A 23,378-nucleotide genomic window follows, 5' to 3' on the forward strand; every position below is an offset into this window, starting at 1 on the left:
CGTCCTTTTTTTCCCCACAAATAGAGCTTTCTTTTGGTGTTATTTGATAACATCTGCGGTTTTTACTTTTTGCGCTATAAACAAAAAAAGAGACACAATTTTGAAAAAAAAAGCTATATTTTTTATTTTTCTCTATAATGAATCCCCCAAAAATATATAAAAAAAATATTTTTTCCCTCTGTTTAGGCCAATATGGAATCTTCTACATATTTTTGACAAAAAAAAATCGCAATAAGCGCATATCGATTGGTTTGCACAAAAGTTATAACGTCGACAAAATAAGGGCTATGTCAGGGCTGACTTAGCCCTTCCTCCTCTGGGCTGGCTGCTCAGCTGTCGGCTAATTGACAGCTCTCTTCTCTTTCCACAGTTACCAGCTTTTCCCGATGATGCTTGTCTGACCTGCCTGTTTAAAGCCTTCCTGCTCACTTTTTCATTTGCCTTTGCGTTGGTCACATCACAGGGAACCATCTCCTGCTGTTTGTTTCAAGACTGGCTTGCTGACATCCCACCTGGCTTCTTATCCTGCTTGCGGTTGCTCTCCTTGGATCCCTGACTTCCGGCCTGGGTGATTACCCGATCTGGTTAATGAACTTTGTACTGGCTGACTACCCAATCTGGCTACAGGACTCTGGCTATGCTTGACCACGCTTTTTTCTATTTACCTTTTTATTTTTATTAATAAACAAGTGTGATTTGATTGTACTTCTGTCTCAGTCTGTTTCATGGTTTCTGACAGTACGCAAAGGCCATGAATTCAGAAGATACAGTCAATCCACTTGTTGGTAATATTTTTTCCAGACTGGATGAGCAAGATCACCGCATGGTCAGTTTGCCTTGGTGTTACAAATGCTCCTGAATAGCATGGCTCACCTGGAATCCCCCACGGTGGCTGCTCTGGTACAACCTGAGTCGCAGGCCATCCCTGCTGCTGCGCCAGTCTCTGTGCAGGCACCCGCCTCTAGTATTACCTCTATAAGAGGTATGTCTGGTTCTGCTCCGCTTCCCCAGCGATTTGGGGACGATCCAGTTCAATGCCGAGGGTTTCTCAATCAGGTTGAGATTTACTTGCTGCCCCAGACGTTTCCCATGGACAGAAGCAAAGTAGGTTTTGTGATATCTTTGCTTTCTGAGAGAGCCTTGGCCTGGGCTAACCCTCTATGGGAGACGCAAAAACCTGTTTATTTGAGTTGCCCTCAGTTTGTGGCCTCCTTTAAAATGTTTTTTGACGTTCCCGCAGGCTCTGGTTCTGCTGCCAAGTGCCTCATGTCCATCAAACAGAGTACGATAACTGTTGCCGACTACGCCATTGAATTCCGTACTCTGGCAGCAAAGGTTGCTTGGAACAATGAGGCCCTCGTGGCTGCTTTTTCTCATGGTCTCTCGGATTCCATCAAGGATGAGATAGCAGCCCGAGATATACCCACTGAGCTGGAGAGCTTGATCTCGTTTGCCATCCTCATTGACTCCAGACTCAGAGAAAAACTCTCTCTTAAGGAGCGCTTGCGGAAGCCTCCTGTATGTTTTGCCTCCGAGCTTTGTAGTCCCACCCATGCCTCCCTCACCTCCCATGCCTCCTGGTAATGAGTTAGTCAGTGAAGATGAACCCATGCACCTGAGCTTCACGCGTCTCTCTGCAGATGAGAGAGCCTTTAGGAGGAGGGAGAGATTGTGCCTTTATTGTGGCCGGGCAGGTCACTTTTTGAAGTCTTGTCCTACCCGTCCAGGGAACGCCCGAACCTTGAGGTCCTGTCATGGACAGACCTTAGGTGGCTTTGTTTCGTCCCCAGTTATCCAGAAGGATAAGCCCCTGGTTTTGATCACCCTTTCTTGGGCTGAGTCGTCCATCGAGATACAGGCTCTAATCGACTCTGGGGCTGCAGGCCTGTTCATTGATGCTGCTTTTGGTTTGCAGCACTCGATTCCACTGCAGCTGTGTGACACTCCACTTGCCATTGAGGCTCTTGACGGGAGACCTTTACAGCCTGCCCATGTGACTCATGAGGCGGTTCCGTTGTCCATGGCCGTAGGGGCTCTTCACCATGAGATAATCCAAATCCAAGTTATTTCCTCACCCAGATTTCCGCTGGTTATTGGTTATCCTTGGTTACAGAGGCACAACCCCTCTTTTGATTGGCTCTGTGCTGAGGTTCTCTCCTGGTCACCACAATGCAGTGAGACATGCTTCCTGAAGGTATCCAAGGTCCTGTGCACTGCTTCACTCCCCTCCTTGCCAGAGGAGTACTGTGATTTTGGCGATGTCTTTGATAAAGGTCAAGCTGGTAGTTTGCCTCCACACCGGCCTTATGATTGTGCAGTTGACCTTCAACCTGGTGCCATATCTCCTCGTGGATGGGATTACCCTTTGTCGGTCTTGAAGGATAAGGCCATGGAGGAGTATGTTGTTGACGCACTTTCTCGAGGTTTCATCCGCAAGTCCTCGTCTCCTGCTGGTGCTGGTTTCTTCTTTGTGAAAAAGAAGAGCGGAGAATTGAGACCTTGTATAAATTATAGGGGTCTCAATCGCATCACGATTAAGAATGCCTACCCGATTCCATTGATTACGGAGTTATTTGACCGCCTCAAGTGAGCAACGGTTTTCACAAAGCTTGACCTGAGAGGGGCATACAATCTCATGCATATTAAGGAGGGCGACGAGTGGAAAACTGTGTTTAATACCAGAACAAGCCATTATGAAAACCTGGTAATGCCTTTTAGCCTTTGTAACACCCCGGCAGTTTTCCAGGAATTTATTAACGATGTCCTCCGAGATTTGTTGCAATTGTGTGTGGTGGTTTATCTTGATGATATCCTCATATTTTCCAAGTCCCTGGAGAGCCACCACACAGATGTCTGTCGTGTACTAGAAACTAAGAGAGAATTAGTTTCTATTGTAAACTGGAGAAATGCGAGTTCCATCGTGAACAGGTTACATTCCTGGGCTATGTCATTTCCACTGCTGGTTTTTCGATGGACCCAGAGAAACTGTCGGCAGTCCTACAGTGGCCTCAACCCGTGGGTTTACGTCCTCTGCAGCATTTCCTGGGCTTTGCCAACTACTATCGGAAGTTTATTCGTAACTTCTCGTCTCTGGTCAAACCTCTGACTGATATGACCAGAAAGGACCGTAACCCAAAGAGTTGGTCCCCGGAGTCCATTAAGGCCTTTGAGACTCTCAAGGCTGCCTTTGTTTCTGCTCCTGTGTTGGCACATCCTGATCCTATGTTGCCTTTTATCCTAGAAGTTGATGCTTCCAAGACAGGAGTTGGCGCCCTTCTGTCTCAATGTCCTAACTCTGAGAGCGCTATGAATCTGTGTGGCTACTTTTCCAAGAAATTGTCACCTGCTGAGTGCAATTATGAGATTGGTGACAGAGAACTGTTGGCGATCATTTTAGCCCTGAAAGAATGGAGACATCTCCTTGAAGGTACCACTGTGTCCATTCTTATTCTTACTGACCATAAGAATCTTACATTCTTGTCTGAGGCTAAGCGACCCTCTCCCAGAAGGGAGCGATGGGCTCTTTTCTTGTCGAGCTTTAATTACATTGTCTCATTCTTACCCGGTACGAAGAATGTAAGGGCTGATGCCTTTTCACGACAATTTTCCTCCACTTCCAAGTCGGAGTCGGTTCCGGTTCCTATGATTCCTCCTGATCGTATCTTGGCTGCGGTTCGTCAAAATTCTTGCTTCTCAGGTCCACGCTCCTCCTGATAAACCTTGTGGCCGCTGCTTTATCCCAGAGAGTCTCCGTACTGCAGTGCTCCAGACTTACCATTCTCTCAAGGCAGCTGGCCATCCTGGGAAGAATCAACTCATTTGGGATATCTCCTAACAATACTGGTGGCCTAGTCTACGGGCTGATGTTACTGCCTTCGTAGCTGCCTGTCCCGTGTGTGCTCAGAGTAAGACTCCACGACACCTTCCAATGGGCCTCCTACAACCCATACCCAATGGAGAGAGGCCCTGGACTCACCTGTCTATGGATTTCATTGTGGAATTGCCCAACTCACAAGGCAACACTGTTATCCTTATGGTCGTTGACCGGTTCTCAAAGATGTGCCATTGTATTCCACTTAAGAAGTTGCCCACCTCTAAGGAACTGGCTTCCATTTTTGCTTGGGAGATCTTTCGCTTACATGGGCTACCCAAGGTGATTGTCTCGGATAGGGACAGTCAGTTTGTCTCCCGGTTCTGGCGAGCCTGTGCACAGTTGGGAATCCAGCTTCCGTTCTCTTCTGCGTATCACCTGCAGTCTAATGGGGCCGCAGAATGAGCCAATCAGTCCTTGGAGCAGTTCCTAAGTTGCTATATTTCTGACCATCATAACAACTGGTCTGACCTATTACCTTGGGCAGAGTTTGCTCACAACAGTGCCTTGAATTCTGCCTCCCGATTGTCTCCATTTATGGCGAATTATGGTTTCCAACCTTCCATGTTGCCTGACTCGTTTGTTCCGCAGAGTATTCCTGCGTTAGAGGAGCATCTCCGTGGTGTTCGTTACACTTGGGTACAAGTCCAGGAGACTTTGCGTCATGCTAATGATAGGTACAGACTCCATGCTGACTGCAGACACCTGCCTGCGCCTTCCTACCAGGTTGGGGACAGGGTCTGGCTGTCATCTCACAACCTCCAGCTTCGTGTTCCCTCACTGAAGTTTGCACCTTGGTTTATTGGGCCTTTCCATATCCTTCGCAGGGTTAACCCAGTAGCTTACGCGTTGGACCTTCCTCCTAGTATGCGCATCTCTAATGTGTTTCATGTCTCTTTATTGTAACCGATTTACCACCTCGGTGCAACGTCCTCACCCTATTCAGGTTGAGAATCATGAGGAGTATGAGGTACAATCCATTGTTGACTCCCGTAGGTTCCGTGGGCGCATACAGTACCTGGTGCACTGGAAGGGGTATGGTCCGGAGGAACGCTCCTGGGTTTCTTACTCTGACGTACATGCCCGTCCTCCTCCGCGAGTTCCATAGATGGTTTCCCCTCAAACCCGGTGGCCCTCCGAGGGAGAGGGGTCATTGAGGGGGGTTACTGTCAGGGCTAGCTTAGCCCTTCCTCCTCTGGGCTGGTCACTCAGCTGTTGGCTAATTGCCAGCTCTCTTCTCTTTACACAGTTACCAGCTGTTCCCGATGATGCTCGTCTGACCTGCCTATTTAAAGCCTTCCAGCTTACTCTTTTATTTGCCTTTGCGTTGGTCACATCACTAGGAACCACCTCCTGCCGTTTGTTTCAAGACTGGCTTTCTGACATCCCCCCTGGCTTCTATCCTGCTTGCAGTTGCTCTCCTTGGATCCCTGACGTCTGGACTGGCTGATTACCCGATCTGGTTTATGAACTTTGGACTGGCTGACTACCCGATCTGGCTACTGGACTCTGGCTATGCTTGACTATGCTTTTTTCTAGTTATCTTTTTATTTTTATTAATAAACAAGTGTGATTTGATTGTACTTCTGTCTCTGTCTGTTTCATGGTTCCTGACAGCTGTGCCCTCTGAGAGAGGACATTTAAGACACGGACGTCACTTGGTTCGGGGTTCCGGTCCAGTATGATGTGCTGATTACATGGTTCTGGTCCTCCTGACCAGCCCCCAGGAAGGAGGATTCTGAGGTGGTTGGGAGCCCTCTCCGGTTCGGGAGAGACCCATTGTACTTCGAAAATTCCAAGGGAGGACTCTTTAGAAGAACACCACGTACGGGTTGGTTTTCTTAACAAGAGCTTGGAAGGGCTGAAGTTACCGAAAGAATCCGGTCTTGTGGATATCGCCAAGCAGGCTGAAAGATCCCGGTATCCTACAAGTGTTCTACAGCTTAGTTTCCCTACGTGTTCTGCAACAACTTTTGTGACAAAGACTTTGTTCCTGAGCACCTTGTTGGCTGCTAGGCCTTGTGAGAGAGGGACTGTCCAACCTGAGTGTTCATCCAGCTGTGAATGGCTATTCTCTGGATGCAGTCAAAGTAAGCAAGTTCTTTAACGTTTTTTGGGCTTTGAGATTGAGAGTACCTGAGCTTCCTTTCCAACCCTCTGATCCCAAGTTAAAGACTGTTCAGTGGTTTAAGTTTGCAAATAAAATCATTCAAGTGAATCTATTGTCAGTCTCAAGTTACTGGGTCATCTACCACGGGACATCCTCTAGACGTGCAACAAGGAGAGCGGAAGGTAACGGTAAGCCCAAAAATAACCAGCAGCTCCTTCGGGGGTAGTGCTACATGAGTATTAGTAACCTTTTTTTCATTTTATTTTTATTTTTTTTAACCTTTATCATTGCCAACTTAAATATTTTCAGATAAAGATCAGAGGGATGGGTGGTGAGGTAGATAAGTGTTAGTGCTCTGTTAAAATTTTTAGTGTTCTTTTTCAAATTTTTTTTGTTTAATGTGGTGACTAGGTATGAGCTTCGTGTTCAAGTCGAACATACGTTCGACTCGAACATCGGCTGTTCGTGTACACTGCTATATTCACCTATATAGTAGCGATAGATCTATCTTTTATAATAGAGCTTGCAGTCAGTGTTAGGAGCTTGTGCGTGCTGTCTGCGTGCTCCTGAACCCAGTATACACCGCTATATCCACCTATATAGCAAACTATCTTGCTCGTTTTAAATAGAGCTTGCAGTCAGCGGTAGGAGCTTGTGCGTGCTGTCTGCGTGCTCTGAACCCAGTATACACCGCTATATCCACCTATATAGCTAACTATCTTGCTCGTTTTAAATAGAGCTTGCAGTCAGCGGTAGGAGCTTGTGCGTGCTGTCTGCGTGCTCTGAACACAGTATACACCGCTATATCCACCTATATAGCTAACTATCTTGCTCGTTTTAAATAGAGCTTTCAGTCAGCGGTAGGAGATTGTGCGTGCTGTCTGCGTGCTCTGAAAAAGACGGACGGCAAAACAAATTATACAGGGGTGATAACCCTTCCCTATGTTTTCCAAAAAGCTTAAAAATAGTTTTTTTGACTGGAGCTACACTTAAAAAATGTACCAGTTGAAAATTACAAACAGATTCAACTTAACACAACAAACCTACACAGTCCCTGTCTTGTTTGCACCACCTGTATACCGCTGTTCTGAGTATATAGGGCCTGGGGGCCACACGTATTTCCTTTTTTTAATATGGGTACGGGGTTCCCCTTAATATGCGTACAAAACCCAAAGGGGCTGGTAATGGGAAGGGAGGGCTACCCATGCCATTTCTCTCAATAATTTTCAACCATATTGCAGGAACCAGATATAACATTAAAACCGTAAGCAGTTTTAACTTGTTGCTGACCGCCGGCTGTCAAATGACGGCCAGGCGGTGTAACTCTTGTGGCGGGAGGCCGTCATATGACGGCCTCCCGTTTAAACAGGGAATGTGCGCGATCGTGCGCGCGCATCCCCGTTCCCTCGGTGGCGACGTGTCACGGAGACACCGCTCACCACCGAGGATGGTAAACAGCCATTGGTCATGGCTGTTTACCACGTGTTCGGCCGTGATGAAGTCACGGCCGATCACAGCTAGTGCTCGTATTGTGTAAACGGCGCATGCGCGGGATCGGGAGCGCGCTGCTCGTTCACATTGGTGGCGGCGTGTTCCCCGGGAACACTGCTCGTCACCGATGCTGGTAAACAGCCATTGCCTGGCTGTTAACCCATGTGATCGGCTGTGAACCTTTCACAGCCGATCACTAAATGTAAACACAGAGCGGCAACTGACTGTTACCAGCTCTTCTCTCCTCACACACCGTTTCCAGTGTGAGGAGAGAAGAGCCTGGAGCAGTGAGTTATCGATCTGTGTTCTGTAGTGTCTGCACAAACACCACACTGATCAGATCGCCCCCCCACTGTCATCTGTCACCCAACAGTCACCACAGTCACCCAATAAAGTGAACCTGTCACATAGGAGACTGCCATCAGTGATCGTCAGCGGTGCACCTGTCACCTATCACCCGTCATCCACCAGTGACCGCCAGCTGTCACCCGTCATCCACCAGTGACCGCCAGCTGTCACCCATCACCCATCAGTGACTGTCAACTGTCACCCGTCACCCATCGGTGACCGTCAACAGTCACCCGTCACCCATCAGCCACCGCCAGCCGTCACCCGTCACCCATCAGTGATCACCAGACGTCACCCTTCACCCATCAGCCACCGCCAGGCGTCACCCATCAGTGACTGCCAGACATCAACCGTCACCCATCAGTGACCGCCAGACTTCACCCGCCATCCATCAGCCACTGCCAGCCGTCACACATTAGCCATCGCCTGTCACCCATCAGTGACCGCCATCCATCGCCTGTCACCCATCAGTGACCGCCAGCCATCGCCTTTCACCCATCAGTGACCGCCAGCCATTGCCCATCACCCATCAGTGACCGCCAACCATCACCCGTCACCCATCAATCACCGCCAGCCATCAGTGACCGCTAGCCGTCACCCATCACCTGTCACCCATCAGTGACCGCCAGCCATCACTCATCACCTGTCACCCATCAGTGACCGCCAGCCATCAACCGCCACCCATCAACTGCCACCCATCTTGACTGCCAGCCATCAGTGACCATCACCCATCAGTGACCGCCAGCCATCAGTGACCATCACCCATCAGTGACTGCCAGCCATTAGTGACCATCACCCGTCACAGTCTGTGGCCTGTCACACCGTCATCACCTGCCACCCATCGCACAGCCCATCAGTGAACGTCACCTGTCACACAGCCATCAGCGTCATGGCCAAAAGAGTATACACCAGGGAGGAGGCGTTCCAGATCCTCTCCATGACCGATGAGAGCAACGGGGAATTCTCATCAGATTCCGATTCTGATTCCGAATCAAATTCGGCATTTAACCCGAATAGTGAATCGGAAAATGATTCGGAGGAAGAATGGGTCCCTCCTAAAAGGGCAAGGCCCTCTGAAAACCAGGATTATATTCCCAGGCCCAGTATCAGAGCTCCTGCCAGCAATAGGCCCCAAGAACAAATTCCCAGGCCCAGTACCAGCGCTGCTGTCAGCGTTAGGCCCCTGGATCAAATGCCTAATACCAGCTTTGCCACCGGCGATGGGCCCCACTAACAATTGCCCAGACCCAGTACCAGTGCTGGCACATCACGCCTGAGTACCAGCACAGGAAATTCCAATCCAACTACTAGAGTGTCACATCCCCCAAGAGCCAGGGCCTCTACATTTATGCCAGATGGTCTTGCCAACCCAACATGGCTGCCTTCCGACTCTGCATCACCAATTATTCCCCCTTTCACAGCACAGCCAGGTGTGCAGACCAACACCCAAAATTTTTCAGAGATCGATTTTGTTCATCTGTTTTTGCCCGACACATTTCTGCAATTAGTTGTGGACCAGACAAATTTATATGCCCAGCAGTATATTGCCAATAACCCCCACTCATCATATGCCAGTCCCTTTGAGTGGCGAGATCTCAATTTGGAGGAGTTCAAAATTTTTATGGGCCTCACCCTGAACATGGGGATTACAAAAAAAAATGAAGGACATGCCTATTGGTCCACCCAACCCATCCACCACATGGCTATTTATTCTGCCGAAATATCCAGGTCCCGATACAAGAAGATAATGCGCTTTCTTCACTTTAGAGACAACACCGAGTGCCTTCCCCACAATCATCCAAATTATGACAAGTTATGTAAACTTCGCCCACTGATAAATTTCTTTTCCCAACAATTTGCAGAACTCTATGTCCCCGATCAAAATATATGTGTCGATGAGTCCCTGGTACCCTTTGCAGGCCAGCTAGGAATAAAGCAATATATACCTAGCAAAAGGGCCAGATATGGAATAAAATTATGCAAGCTGTGTGGGAGAGCCACGGGATATCTGTATGCGTTCCGCATATATGAAGGAAGAGATTCCCAGCTCCAGTCCCCTGAGTGCCCGGCCTACATGGGCACAACTGGAAAGATTGTATGGGACCTGGCATACCCACTTCTGAACAAAGGATATCACATATACCTTGATAACTTTTACACCAGCCTGCCCCTTTTCAGACACTTATACCTTGCAAAAACCCTGGCCTGCGGAACCTGCAAAAAAAATAGAAAGGGCTTCCCACAATCACTGGCAAACAAAAAGCTGCGAAGGGGGGAAAGAGCATCACTGAGATGCAACGAAGTGCTGGCCTTGAGGTGGAAAGATAAAAGGGACGTGTACATGATGTCCACCATCCATGAGGACACTACAATTGATGTTCAAAGAAGACAAGGTCCCACTGAAAAGCCAACGTGTGTCCAAGATTATAATCTCTACATGGGGGAGTGGATTTCAACGATCAAATGATTCAGCCCTATTTGTCAATAAGGAGGTCCCGATTCTGGTACAAGAAAGTAGCAATCTATCTAATCCATTTGGCCATTTATAATTCCTACATAGTCTACACCAAATCCATGGAAAGCCCCACCCCCTTCCAAAAATTCACACAATTTTTATTGTTTTTTCCGGTTTTCGAAATAGGGTCTGGAGTCCGGAGGCTTCTTAGAGATTTGAGTGGGTCGAAGCCTCTACCCCTGTGCGCCTGTGCACAGGTCTTACGTGATTGCGGCCCTCAGCCTGCCGCTGAATTACTGCCACCATGCCTCTGCCTGCCGCATGAACGGAACACACCGCTACCTGGACTATGCAAATAATTAGCTGTAGCAAGAGGCAGTATGTTTATGAAGGGCTGGAGAGCGGTGCGATAATGAGTGTCTGCAGGTAACAGTGTACCAGGACCAATATTATGGCTGTGCTGGCTGTCTCTGCCTGGACAATTTCTATGGACTGCCGTGCTGACAATATCCTTGTGCTGACTATAGACAATATTCCTGCCGGCTGCCTTGATAATTACCATTGCTGTCGCTAAGCACATCCCTGCCTGCTGCCTGGACCAGTGCTCTGGTGGATACTACACAGGTAATGCTTTTTTTTTACCCTTTCTACAATAGAATTTATTTTGGATTGTAATTCTTGGTATGTACATGCTATGTGTTAGAAATATGAAGGGCCTTCAAAAATGATAGGTTGCCAGGAAACTATATGTCATTTATGCTCCTAGAACATCTGATGGTGCTACTTGGATGTTGGGCCTTTGTATGTGGCCAGGCTGTGTAAAAGTTTCACACATGTGGTATCGCCATACTCCAGAGCCTTCAAAAGTGTAATAGGTGGTTGAGAAATGAGATGTGTCATTTATGCTCGTAGAATACTTGAAGATGCTATTTCAGTGTTGGGCCTTTGTATGTGGCCAGGCTGTGTAAAAGTCTCACACATGTGGTATTGCCATACTCAGGAGGAGTAGCAGAATGTATTTTGGGGTGTCATCTTTGCTATGTACATGCTATGTGTTGGAAATATCTGATAAATGGACAACTTTGTGTAAAAAAAAATGCGTTTTCATTTTTTTTCCACATTTTCCAAAAACTTCTGGAAAAAAATGAACCGTTCTACAGACTCATTATGCCTCATAGATTATACGTTGGGGTGTCTGCTTTTCAAAATGGGGTCATTTTGGGGGCAATTCCATTGTCCTGGTGCTCCAGGGCCTTCAAAAGTGTAATAGGTGGTTGAGAAATGAGATGTGTCATTTATGCTCGTAGAATGCTTGAAGATGCTATTTCAGTGTTGGGCCTTTTGTATGTGGCCAGGCTGTGTAAAAGTCTCACACATGTGGTATTGCCATACTCAGGAGGAGTAGCAGAATGTATTTTGGGGTGTCATCTTTGCTATGTACATGCTATGTGTTGGAAATATCTGATAAATGGACAACTTTGTGTAAAAAAAAAAAAGCGTTTTCATTTTTTTTCCACATTTTCCAAAAACTTCTGGAAAAAAAATTAACCATTATAAAGACTCATTATGCCTCACAAATTATACGTTGGGGTGTCTGCTTTCCAAAATGGGGTAATTTTGGGGGCAATTCCATTGTCCTGGTTCTCCAGGGCCTTTAAAAGTGTAATATGTGGTTGAGAAATGAGATGTGTCATTTATGCTCGTAAAACGCCTGAAGATGCTTCTTCAATGTTGGACCTTTGTATGTTGCCAGGCTGTGTAAAAGTCCCACACATGTGGTATCGCCATACTCGGGAAGAGTAGCAGAATGTATTTTGGGATGTAATTTGTTGTATGCATATGCTGTGTGTGAGAAATAACCTGATAATATGACAATTTTGTAAAAAAAAAAAATCGTCATTTTGCAAAGAATTGTGGGAAAAAATTACAACAACAAAAAAATAATCATACTTACTTAATACCTTGGAATGTCTACTTTCTAAAAAGGAGTCATTTGGGGGGTATTTGTACTTTCCTGACTTGTTAGTGTCTCAAGAAATGAGATACACCTGATATACTGAAGGCCTGATCAGATGTGATCAATTTTAAGTGATTGGTACCATAGTTTGTAGACTCTATAACTTTAAAAAAGACCAAATAATTTACACTAATTTGGGTTATTTTTACCAAAGATATGTAGCAGTATAAATTTTGGCCAAAATTTATGAAGAAAAATTACTAATTTGCAAAAAATTTTGATGGAAAAAAAGAAAAAGGCATTTTTTTCACAAAATTTACGGCATTTTTTATTTATAGCACAAAAAAAAAACCCCACTAGTGATTAAATACCACCAAAAGAAAGCTCTATTTGTGTGGAAAAAAAGGGCGCAAGTTTCATATGGCTACAGTGTTGCATGACTGAGTAATTGTCATTCAAAGTGTGAGAGCGCTGAAAGCTGAAAATTGGTCTGGTCAGGAAGGGGGTGTAAGTGCACTGTATTGAGGTGGTTAAATGACGTTATTTCCGTTAAATGTCATTTTGTGCAGGGACTGTTCTAAACATGGGAAACACGTGGCACTTCACAGGCATACTACAGACACCCCCCAGGCACGATATTTAAAGGAATATTTCACTTTTTTTTTCACTATAATCGTCATTAAAATCAGTGCTCCCAGCAAAACGGCCATTTTTAAAACTTTTTTTTGCATTGACCCATGTCCCCTGGGGCAGGAGCCAGGTCCCCAAACCCTTTTTAGGACAGTATCTTGCATATTAGAGGTTAAAATTAGCACTTTTAATTTCGAACGTTCGAGTCCCATAGACATCAATGGGGTTCTAACGTTCGTACGAATTTGGGGTCCGTTCGAAAGTTCTGGTGCAAACCGAACCGGGGGTGTTCGGCTCATCCCTAGTGGTGACCCTTGTAGGAGTCTACTGTCCTCTACTGTTAGATGCTAATATCACTGTTTTTATGGATAATTATGCACATCACTTTCTACCCCAGTGGTCTGGATTAGGAAACCAGGAGGGAGGAAGTAAAAGGTGAGATGCAGACTGAGCCACATGTTCTGTTCATGCTACTAAATAATGGACCAGAAGAGAATATTATACACTACTAAGAAAGGGACTGTGCTGTGTGTGCTCTACTGAGCTGCACCAAAGTGAGTTATTACATCTCTCAGCGTTCCCAGGGGTGTCAAGGAAATGTGCAGAGAGTTGCTGCTGGGACATGTGGGCAGAGACTGTGCTACTGATGTTGTTCAAGGAGAGCTGCCATACTACTGTCACATCTACCCTAAAGCATAGAAGCCCTCTTTCCCATAAGGCAAGCAGGCCTAACGGTACTCAGTTGCCCCCAGGACTTATACACAATGGTATAGTGCCTGGTCACAACACCAGTGCAAACTGAGCAAAGCAAATAGATATTTGTGGTTAGCAGACAGATAATGTGGTTCTATGACAGTCCAGGTAAAAGGCAGGCTGAGTTCAAGGAATAGTCCAATAATCCGGTCCAAAGTCCTATACATGGAAATCCAAACTAGCAAAGCAGGGCAGACAGACAGGGAGCTTGATCAGGAAAACACAGGTGTCGCAAGCACCCAAATGAGGTTTGAGCTGGCTTATAACAGGCTTGGTTTCTACCCAGAGACTGATCACATTAATCAGCCTGCAAGTGGACAGCAGACATGGAGAGTGCCTTAGCCAAAACCCTGGATGCTGGAATGAGGAACAGGAGCACTAAGTGATCCTGACAACTGCACCTGCCAGAGACTATACTGTTGTGAGGCAAACTAGTACATGTACTGTGCTGCTGTATATTCACCCAGATCAGATAGAAAGATAATTAGTACCAGATAGCTATGTCTGTGTTCCAGGCTGGTTGGACAAGAGTCGGAAGACCTCCTCATCACCACAGATTTTTTCTTCAAGTCTTCAAAGAAATATACTGTATCATCCTCAGGGGCCCAAGTATCTGGACGTCGATGAAACATTTATCAGGACATATCTCTATTAATAACTACATTATATTACCAAAAGTATTGGGACACCTGCCTTTACATACACATTAACTTTAATCTGCCTTAGTCTGTAGTATTCAATATTGAGTTGGCCCACCCTTTGCAGCTATAACAGCTTCAACTCTTCTGGGAAGGCTGTCCACAAGTGTGTCTATGGGAATTTTTGAGCATTCCTCCTGAGGTGCATTTGTGAGGTCAGGCACTGATGTTGGATGAGAAGGCCTGGCTCACAGTCTTTGCTCTAATTCATTCCAAAGGTGTTCTATCGGGTTGAGGTTAGGACTCTGTGCAGGCCAATCAAGTTCCTCCATCCCAAACTTGCTCATCCAGGTCTTTATGGACTCTTCCATTTAGCAAAGGTTCTAGTTCTCTTATCTACCTATAGGTTTAGCACAATATCCTGTTTGGGGAGGATCTCCACCCCGAAAGAGGGCTACACACTTTAATCTGGTTGCTATTTTAAATGGCAAAGATGTGGTCAAATTTATGCAATTCAGATTCTGATTAAGGACAGTACCAGTAATATCATACTTACTTGACCACTATTGACAGCTGCATGCTGAGCCGAACATCTGAAGATGATCATTGTCAGGTATTTGATCAGAGAAGCTCTGGTTTCCAAGGAATATGGGACTTCTGTCACGAAAGCGAGAACCAAGTTTTAGTATAAAGTAATTTACTCTGTTTATGCAGACATTGTGTTATATAGTTTTGAGAACAATTATATGTGCATTCATAATCTGAAAAGTTTGCAGGCACAGATTTTTCCTTTAAAAAGGTTGAGACATAGATGCTCCTATTTAGGCAATGACACATGCAATAGTAAACGGCTTGAGGACCAGGTGCTCCAACTTATTTCAGGGGAAACATAAGCATTTATAATAAAGTGTTGTAACCCATTGAACTCCTAAAGCCTGGTACACGCTATCGTTTTTTTTTAGAATGTTCAGAGAATTTTTGTACAAATTTTTACCTAAGAATTTACACTAGAAAATCTATCCATCTGTAGCGGTGTAGTTGCCACTACCGTAGTAACAAACAATCCACCAATTCACCCCGCTGCCAGACTCCCATATGCCACTTGCAGAGACAATGAACAGTCTTTTGCTGTTTTTTTTTTTTTTTTTATATTGGGGGATACAACTTGATTGGGGAAAAGGGTATATGGGATGCCCATAGAATAATTCAGTTGCCATCATATTTTAACCACTTAATCCCCAGACCATTTGGCTGGCCAAAGACGAGAGCACTTTTTGCGATTCGGCAATGCGTCGCCTTAACTGACAATTTACGCGGTCGTGTGACGTGGCTTGGTGTATTTTATCACCTCTGTGGTTTTTATTTTTTGCGCTATAAACAAAAAAATGGCGTCAATTTTGAAAAAAAAACACATTATTTTTTACTTTTTGCTATAATAAATATCCCCCCAAAAAAATCTTAAACTTTTTTTTTCCTCAGTTTAGGCCGATTCATATTCTTCTACAAATTGTTGGTAAAAAAAAAAAAAAAAAAATCGCAATAAGCCTTTATTGATTGTTTTTTGCGCAAAAGTTATAGTGTTTACAAAATAGGGGGTCGTTTTATGGCATTTTTACTAATATTTTTTTTTTATTAGTAATGGCGGAGATCAGCTATTTTTATCGTGACTGCAACATTATGGCGGACAGATCGGACACTTTTGGTGTGCCCGATTTTGGGATGCAATCGTAAACCAGAAGACCTGGAGGTCAGTCTCTTCATGCGATTTTCATGACACGTGTACAGGACCCCAAAAACCAATCACTGCCTTCAGGATTTCTAAGGCTGCTTTCACACTGGGGCGGTTTTCATGCGTTACAGCGCTAAAAATAGCGCCTGTGTAACGCCTGAAAAAAAACGGCCCCTTTAACTCCAGTGTGAAAAAGGACGGTGAAAAAAGTCCTGCCAGCTGCATCTTTGCAGCGGTGAAGAAGCGGTGTATTCACCGCTCCTAAACCGCTCCTACCCATTGAAATCAATGGGACACCGCGGCAATACCGCCGGCAAAGCGCCGCTGCAGCGGCGCTTTGCGGGCGGGTTTAACCCCTTTTCGGCCGCTAGTGGGGGTTAAAACCACCCCGCTAGCGCCCGCACACCGCCGCTAAAACGTCGGTAAAGCGCCGCTAAAAATAGCGGCGCTTTACCGTCGACGCTGCTCCCGCCCCAGTGTGAAAGCAGCCTAAGGGTGTACATTTTTGACTCCACTCCTAACTACCTATCACAGTTTCGGAGGCCATGAAATGGCAGCATCGCAAACCTCCCCCACCCCCAAATGACCCAATTTTGGAAAGTAGACACCCCAAGCTATTTGCTTAGAGGCATGTTGAGTATTTTGCAGATCTTGCTATTTGTCACAAAGTTTTGAAAATTTTAAAAAAATAAAAATTACCCTTTCTTTCTTCATTTTCAAAAACAAATAAGAGCTGCAAAATACTCACCATGCCTCTTAGCAAATACCTTAGGGTGTTTACTTTGCAAAATGGGGTAATTTGGAGAGGTTTTGTGCTATCTTGACATTTCAGGGCCTCCAAAACTGTTAGGTAGTGAGGAGTAAAATCACCATTTTACGCCCTTAGAAAGCCTGAATGCGGTAGCTTGGGGGGCCTACTTTACAAAAAGGGGTCATTTCAGGGGATCTTGAACTGTCCTGGAATTTTATGCCTAACATTAGAAGCTTATGCCACACATCACCCACTCTTCTAACCACTTGAATCACTCTTTTAACCAGTCCTTTATGACATTTTTCGTTTACATGGAAAAATATTTTTCCTGACAGACACCATGGCAGCCTACGTGTGTGTGTTAACCCCGCCTCCTCTCCAATGCTATAGGACCCCACTCCCATAAATTTTAGCTCACCGCTAGAGACTGCGTTCCTTTTTTGTCCTCTAATTGGACTTACAAACAATGTACTTACGTTTACGAATGTCCAATCGATCGAGGTTGATGCTGGGCATACCTTCTAATGGTGTCAGGATATCCAGAGACCAGCCATGGGTGGGTGCATGGCTCCAGGCCTCTTTCCAGTGGCAGGGATGGCCCTTCTTTGCCCAGGCGTGGATCGGCTGTCACATCTGAAGGTTCTTCCATGGCAGCAAGTGTGTGTTTTTATGCTTATGTTTGCCCCCCCTTTCCCCTTCTCTCCCCTCTGTGGTGCCTGGAATGCAAGTGCGTTCCAGGACACGGCTCCCTCTTCCGGGTCATGGCTCCAGTGCCCTTCTGCGCATGCGTGATTCTCGCGATCAACCGAGGCTTGGTTGCGTGCATGCGCAGTGCGGCTGGGTCTCGGCAGTCACGCAGGCACACTAGACATGGCAGTGACATATTTAAATCTGTGTGAGCTCTTGTCACACTGGGGATCACTGTGGGCACCTTGTGACAGTTCCTCCATGCACCAGGGTTCCCAGGTTAAGGTAAGCCGGCGTGAGGGTTTATGATGCAGGGTGAGGGGGGCAGAGATGGCTCTTAAAGGGCAAGCAACATGCTATTTGCTCTCCTTCTCCCAGGACGTTTGTGTGTTCCTACAAGCTGCAGGATCATTACCAATCGTCCACCAGGGTGCCATAGACAAGTCATCACCTCTGTACAGCTAGCCCTCATGCCCTAAGTATGTGGAGTGTGTGAGGGGAGGTGGCCAGGTTCATGTGGGATGGTTGTATTCCCTAATGTGATGTGTTTTCTGCCCTTCTCCTTTTTAGCCCTTCCAGGTCGGATCAACAGTTTATTGTCCAGGACAACAGGGACCTTGCGAGGCCACAACGTCAACCTCCTTCATCTAGGTCTGGCGTGACTCTCCATCTAGGATCCATCAACAGAGGAGACATTCCCATTCCTCCTCCAGACACCACACCCACCGCTATGACAGCTGCTCTGATCGCAGAGCCTGCTGGGGATGCGGGACACAAGTCCCGGAGGGCAAGTCACTCTGTGATCCGTGTTATGCCCCCCGGGCAGTTGGGGAGAAAGAGATGAAGAACCAACAGATGGAGTCTCTTATTAAGAGTGTGGTGTAGCAATCCCTAAAGGAACCACTCTATCTGGCTCCGTGGCTGACGAGGCCCAGGAGGATCCAGGCCCATTTCAGCCTTATAATGCCTCCCCCGGCTCTTCAAATAGCAAATTGGAGGGAGATGAATTTGTCTGGGAAGATCCTTCCACTCCTCCGGCTAAGCAGAGGAAGTTCTTTAAAAATCTGGGAAGGGAATGTTCCAATTTTCCGCTCCTTTCTGAATTAAAGGATATTATCAATGAGGAGTGGAGCAAGGCAGATAAGAGGTTTTTTTTTTCTATGTCAAGCAAAACTTCCAGATTATACCCCTTCAAGGCAGAGAAAGTGAAACATATGAAAAACGCTCCCCTCGTAGACGCAGCTCTGATGTGACTGGCTAAACACGTCACTCTTAGAAGATGCTGTATCTTTCAAGGGTGGCCTTGAGAGGAGAAATAGATCACAAAATAATTTTAAGGGTTAGCTGGTATAGTTTGCAAACCCACCTTGGCCCTCAAAGCCATGTCCAAGGCTATGGAAGCCTGGACAGAGAATGTGGACTCTGTACTCAGAAGTGTCTCAGAAGAACTGGGCAGGGGTTTAGCAGTCCAGGACTTGAAGCTGGCATCAGCCTTCCTGGGGGAAGCCTCAATCGACCTTATTCGCCTGTTGGCCCTGACTATGCTGTCCTCGTCACAGCTAAGCGTGCCTTATAGTTGCGCCCTTGGTTTGCTGATCTAGCATCTAAGTAGGCCTGGTGTAGGATTCCCTTTGAAGGGCCCTTGTTGTTTGGTAACAGGCTGGATAGTGCTATAGCCTGAGCCACAGGTGGGAAGTTAGGCTTCCTACCCCAGGATAGGCGCCTGGTCAGAAGAAACTCCAGTAGCGAGGATTCAAGGGAAGCTTACTCCTACAGGCCCGGCCGAGATTTCAGAAGAAATTGGAGTAGAGGTTTGACTTCCTTCCAAAAATCTGCTAAGAGCAAGGCGTCCAGCAGACGAGAGCCAGCTAAGTCATTTTGAGATTGGGCCCGCCCAGGTGTGTCGGGTGGGGGCACGTCTGCTTCTCTTCCGGCACGTCTGGGTGGCCTTGATCTCAGATTTCTGGACCATCAACACAGTCTCCACAGGCCACACATGGTCCTTCGTCAGTACTTCTCCCCCAGATTTATTTCCACCCTGCTACCATGGTCAGAAGAAAATAAGCAGGCGTTACTGTCCTACGTGGATTCTCTGACAGTACAGGAAGCCGCAGTGTTTGTTCCAAAAAACAGAGTTTCAGGGGGATACTCCCCTCTCTTCCTTGTGCAGAAGACAAATGGTTCATGGCGCCCGGTGATAGATTTAACTTACCTAAACAAATTTATAATATCCGAAAGATTCAAAATGGAGACTTTGTCTACTATCCAACAAGCATTAGCAATTGGCTAATCTCTTTTACTTTTCAAATGTTTTTATTGAGATTTTTAGCAGAGTTAGTTACAACAAGGGTTACAAAACAAAAAAAAATAATATATAGTAATAAAAGTAACATAACACAGTATAATGTAGTGACAGGGTTTTCTCAGCACAATATAGCATAGAAACAAATAATCCACAATAAAGAATAAAGTAGTATTCCCAAGTACAGTGGTGTGAAAAAGTGTTTGCCCCCTTCCTCATTTCCTGTTCCTTTGCATGTTTGTCACACTGAAGTGTTTCGGAACATCAAACCAATTTAAACAATAGTCAAGGACAACACAAGTAAACACAAAATGCAATTTGTAAATGAAGGTGTTTATTATTAAAGGTGAAAAAAAATCCAAACCATCATGGCCCTGTGTGAAAAAGTGATTGCCCCCCTTGTTAAAACATACTATAACTGTGGTTGTCCACACCTGAGTTCAATTTCTATAGCCACCCCCAGGCCTGATTATTGCCACACCTGTTCACAATCAAGGCATCACTTAAATAGGAGCTGCTTGACACAGTAAGGTCCACCAGAAGATCCTTAAAAGCTACACATCATGCTGAGACCCAAAGAAATTCAGGAACAATTGAGAAAGAAAGTAATTGAGATCTATCAGTCTGGAAAGGGTTATAAAGCCATTTCCAAAGCTTTGGGAATCCAGCGAACCACAGTGAGAGCCATTATCCACAAATGGCGAAGACATGGAACAGTGGTGAACCTTCCCAGGAGTGGCCAGCCGTCCAAAATTACCCCAAGAGCGCAGCGACGACTCATCCAAGAGGTCACAAAAGACCCCACAACAACGTCCAAGGAACTGCAGGCCTCACTTGCCTCAGTTAAGGTCAGCGTTCATGCCTCCACCATCAGGAAAAGACTGGGCAAAAATGGCCTGCATGGCAGAGTTCCAAGGAGAAAACCACTGCTGAACAAAAAGAACATCAAAGCTCGTCTCAATTTCTCCACAACACATCTTGATGATCCCCAAGACTTTTGGGACAACATTCTGTGGACCGATGAGACAAAAGTGGAACTCTTTGGAAGGTGTGTGTCCAAGTATATCTGGCATAGAAGGAACACTGCATTTCATAAAAAGAACATTATACCAACAGTAAAATATGGTGGTGGTAGTGTGATGGTCTGGGGCTGTTTTGCTGCTTCAGGACCTGGAAGACTTGCCGTGATAAAAGGAACTATGAATTCTGCTGTCTACCAAGAGATCCTGAAGGAGAATGTCCGACCATCTGTTCGTGTACTCAAGCTGAAACGAACTTGGGTTCTGCAGCAGGACAATGATCCTAAACACACCAGCAAGTCCACCACCGAATGGCTGAAGAAAAACAAAATGAAGACTTTGGAGTGGCCTAGCCAAAGTCCTGACCTGAATCCTATTGAGATGTTGTGGTATGACCTTAAAAAGGCCGTTCATGCTCAAACCCTCTAATGTAACTGAATTAGGACAATTCTGCAAAGATGAGTGGGCCAAAATTCCTCCAGGACGCTGTAAAAGCCTCATTGCACGTTATCGCAAACTCTTGGTTGCAGTTGTTGCTGCTAAGGGTGGCCCAACCAGTTATTAGGTTTAGGGGGCAATCACTTTTTCACACAGGGCCATGATGGTTTGGATTTTTTTTCACCTTTAATAATAAACACCTTCATTTACAAATTGCATTTTGTGTTTACTTGTGTTGTCCTTGACTATTGTTTAAATTGGTTTGATATTCCGAAACACTTAAGTGTGACAAACATGCAAAGGAACAGGAAATGAGGAAGGGGGCAAACACTTTTTCACACCACTGTATCTAATATTCATAGTCATAAAGGGACTCGAACAAGAGTAAGTCTCTTAGAATTTGTATAATAAAGTCCGTAATATAATTATTGTAAGATTTATAAATAGCGATATGAATAATGGCCACTTCTGGACCCCAAGACACCCCTCGCAGGGATCTATCTGTGTCTTGGAGTACCTAGGCCAACATCTTAAAGGAAATTCAAACACAGTAGTTATCTTTTATGAAGGAAAATAAAGATCTATTCTTACTCCGCAGCTCAATTCAAATAAACAAACATGTGATATATTTGTCACTTTGTTATGAAATTATTTTTAAAGCCATCCAAAAAAAAAAATTAAAATGCACAGGAGTTCTTTCTTCTATATGATTAAAGAATCAGCATTATCTAAATTGTGGAAGTATAATTTTTGTACCATGTACTCCAAGGTTCCCATAGTTGTTGTTCCTTAATATATAGGGATTTGTCATTAGGAAATAACAATTCGTAGGAGTGGTGAAGTTGGGTTAATTCTATAACTTCTGTCATAGTAGGAAGAGAGTCAGTTTTCCATTTTCTAGTTATGGATAGTCTCGCAGCTAAAAGTATATGTGTTACTACTTTACGATATTGTTTGGGAATCGTATGTAAATTCATATTCAGAATGGCTAGTTCTGGTGAAAGTTGAAGGACAATGCCTGTTACGGAAGTGAGTAAATGGGAGATTGCCTGCCAGTAGTTATGTAAGCTTTGGCAGTCCCACATAATATGAAATAGGTTCCCCAATTGGGTACAATTTCTCCAGCAATTAGGTGACGAGTTCCCCTTGAATTTTGCTAGGATATGTGGAGTCAGGTATTGTCTTTGAACAATTTTTTGTGCCAGTTCCCATAGTGTAACACATGCAGTGGCCCTATATATGCTTCGTAGGGAAGCCATCCATTGTTTAATTGAAAAGTCTTGCCCCAAATCTTGTTCCCATTTAAGGAAGGAAGGTAGTTTGCTGGGTATGTTTTTTTCCCCTAGAATTGGGTATATTGTAGCTACTCCTTTCTGTGAGGTGGCATGGTTATTGAGGAAAGACCATATTTTAACCGGGATTGAAGCTCTGAGTTGTGGATTGTGTAGCAGACACTTTTCTATTTGAATATATGTAGATCGCTCAGAATTCGGAAGCTGTAATTCATTACTTAACTGAGAAAAAGACTTTAATGAGCCCTGTTGGAAGAAGGAACCAAGTTTGATATCCCGACCCAAATTTCGAGTCGTGTATTTGTACGCCAGGAATTAATTGTTAGAGGAGGGTTTAACATCGTGATTGGAGTTTTATCCCATTTGTATGTGATGATTCTCTGCCAAGAGTGTAGCGTCGCTTTCACCGTTGGTGGGTATTGAGCTGTAATTGTGGACTTAATTTTCCTACTAAGTAACCAGAATTGCATATTAGGCTGTCGCGTGATGTCTTTCTCAATTTGTCCCCATAAAGTTTTAGGAGTAGGCAAGAACCATTCTTGCAATTGGGTCAAAAGAGTTGCGTCATAATAATCCTGTAGATCAGGTACGATCGCACCACATATATTTCTATGTTTAATTATTATATGGTATGCGCAACGGGATTTTTTGCCATTCCATAGATATTTTCCCAAACTGCTTTGTAAGGATTTAAAGAAGTATTTAGGGATACATACTGGAAGGGACCTGAGTTGATATAATAATTTTGGTAAGGTCATCATTTTGAAAGCTGCCAGGCGACCAGCCCATGTAAATTCGAATTTACTAAGTGTTGTCAGATCTGTTTCAAAATGTTTCTTAAATGGTAAAAAGTTTGTTTTAAATAACTGTTTTGTTTTGTTAGAGTGATTCCTAAGTAAGAAATCCC

General features: G+C 45.1%; 1 protein-coding gene across 1 annotated transcript in view; it reads right to left on the minus strand.

Annotated features, from left to right (window-relative positions):
* The window catches only part of LOC143983852 (arachidonate 12-lipoxygenase, 12R-type-like), a 225,244-nt gene that overhangs the window by 18,392 nt on the left and 183,474 nt on the right, over window positions 1-23,378 (minus strand). Inside the window, exon 12 of the mRNA XM_077483951.1 lies at window positions 14,810-14,910. Coding sequence (XP_077340077.1) covers window positions 14,810-14,910 — 101 coding nt within the window. The remainder of the gene's footprint in view (window positions 1-14,809; window positions 14,911-23,378) is intronic.

This window comes from Lithobates pipiens, unplaced genomic scaffold (assembly GCF_037356315.1).
Source record: "Lithobates pipiens isolate NorthernLeopardFrog02 unplaced genomic scaffold, aLitPip1_a1.2 Scaffold_16, whole genome shotgun sequence".
NCBI classification, from domain to species: domain Eukaryota; kingdom Metazoa; phylum Chordata; class Amphibia; order Anura; family Ranidae; genus Lithobates; species Lithobates pipiens.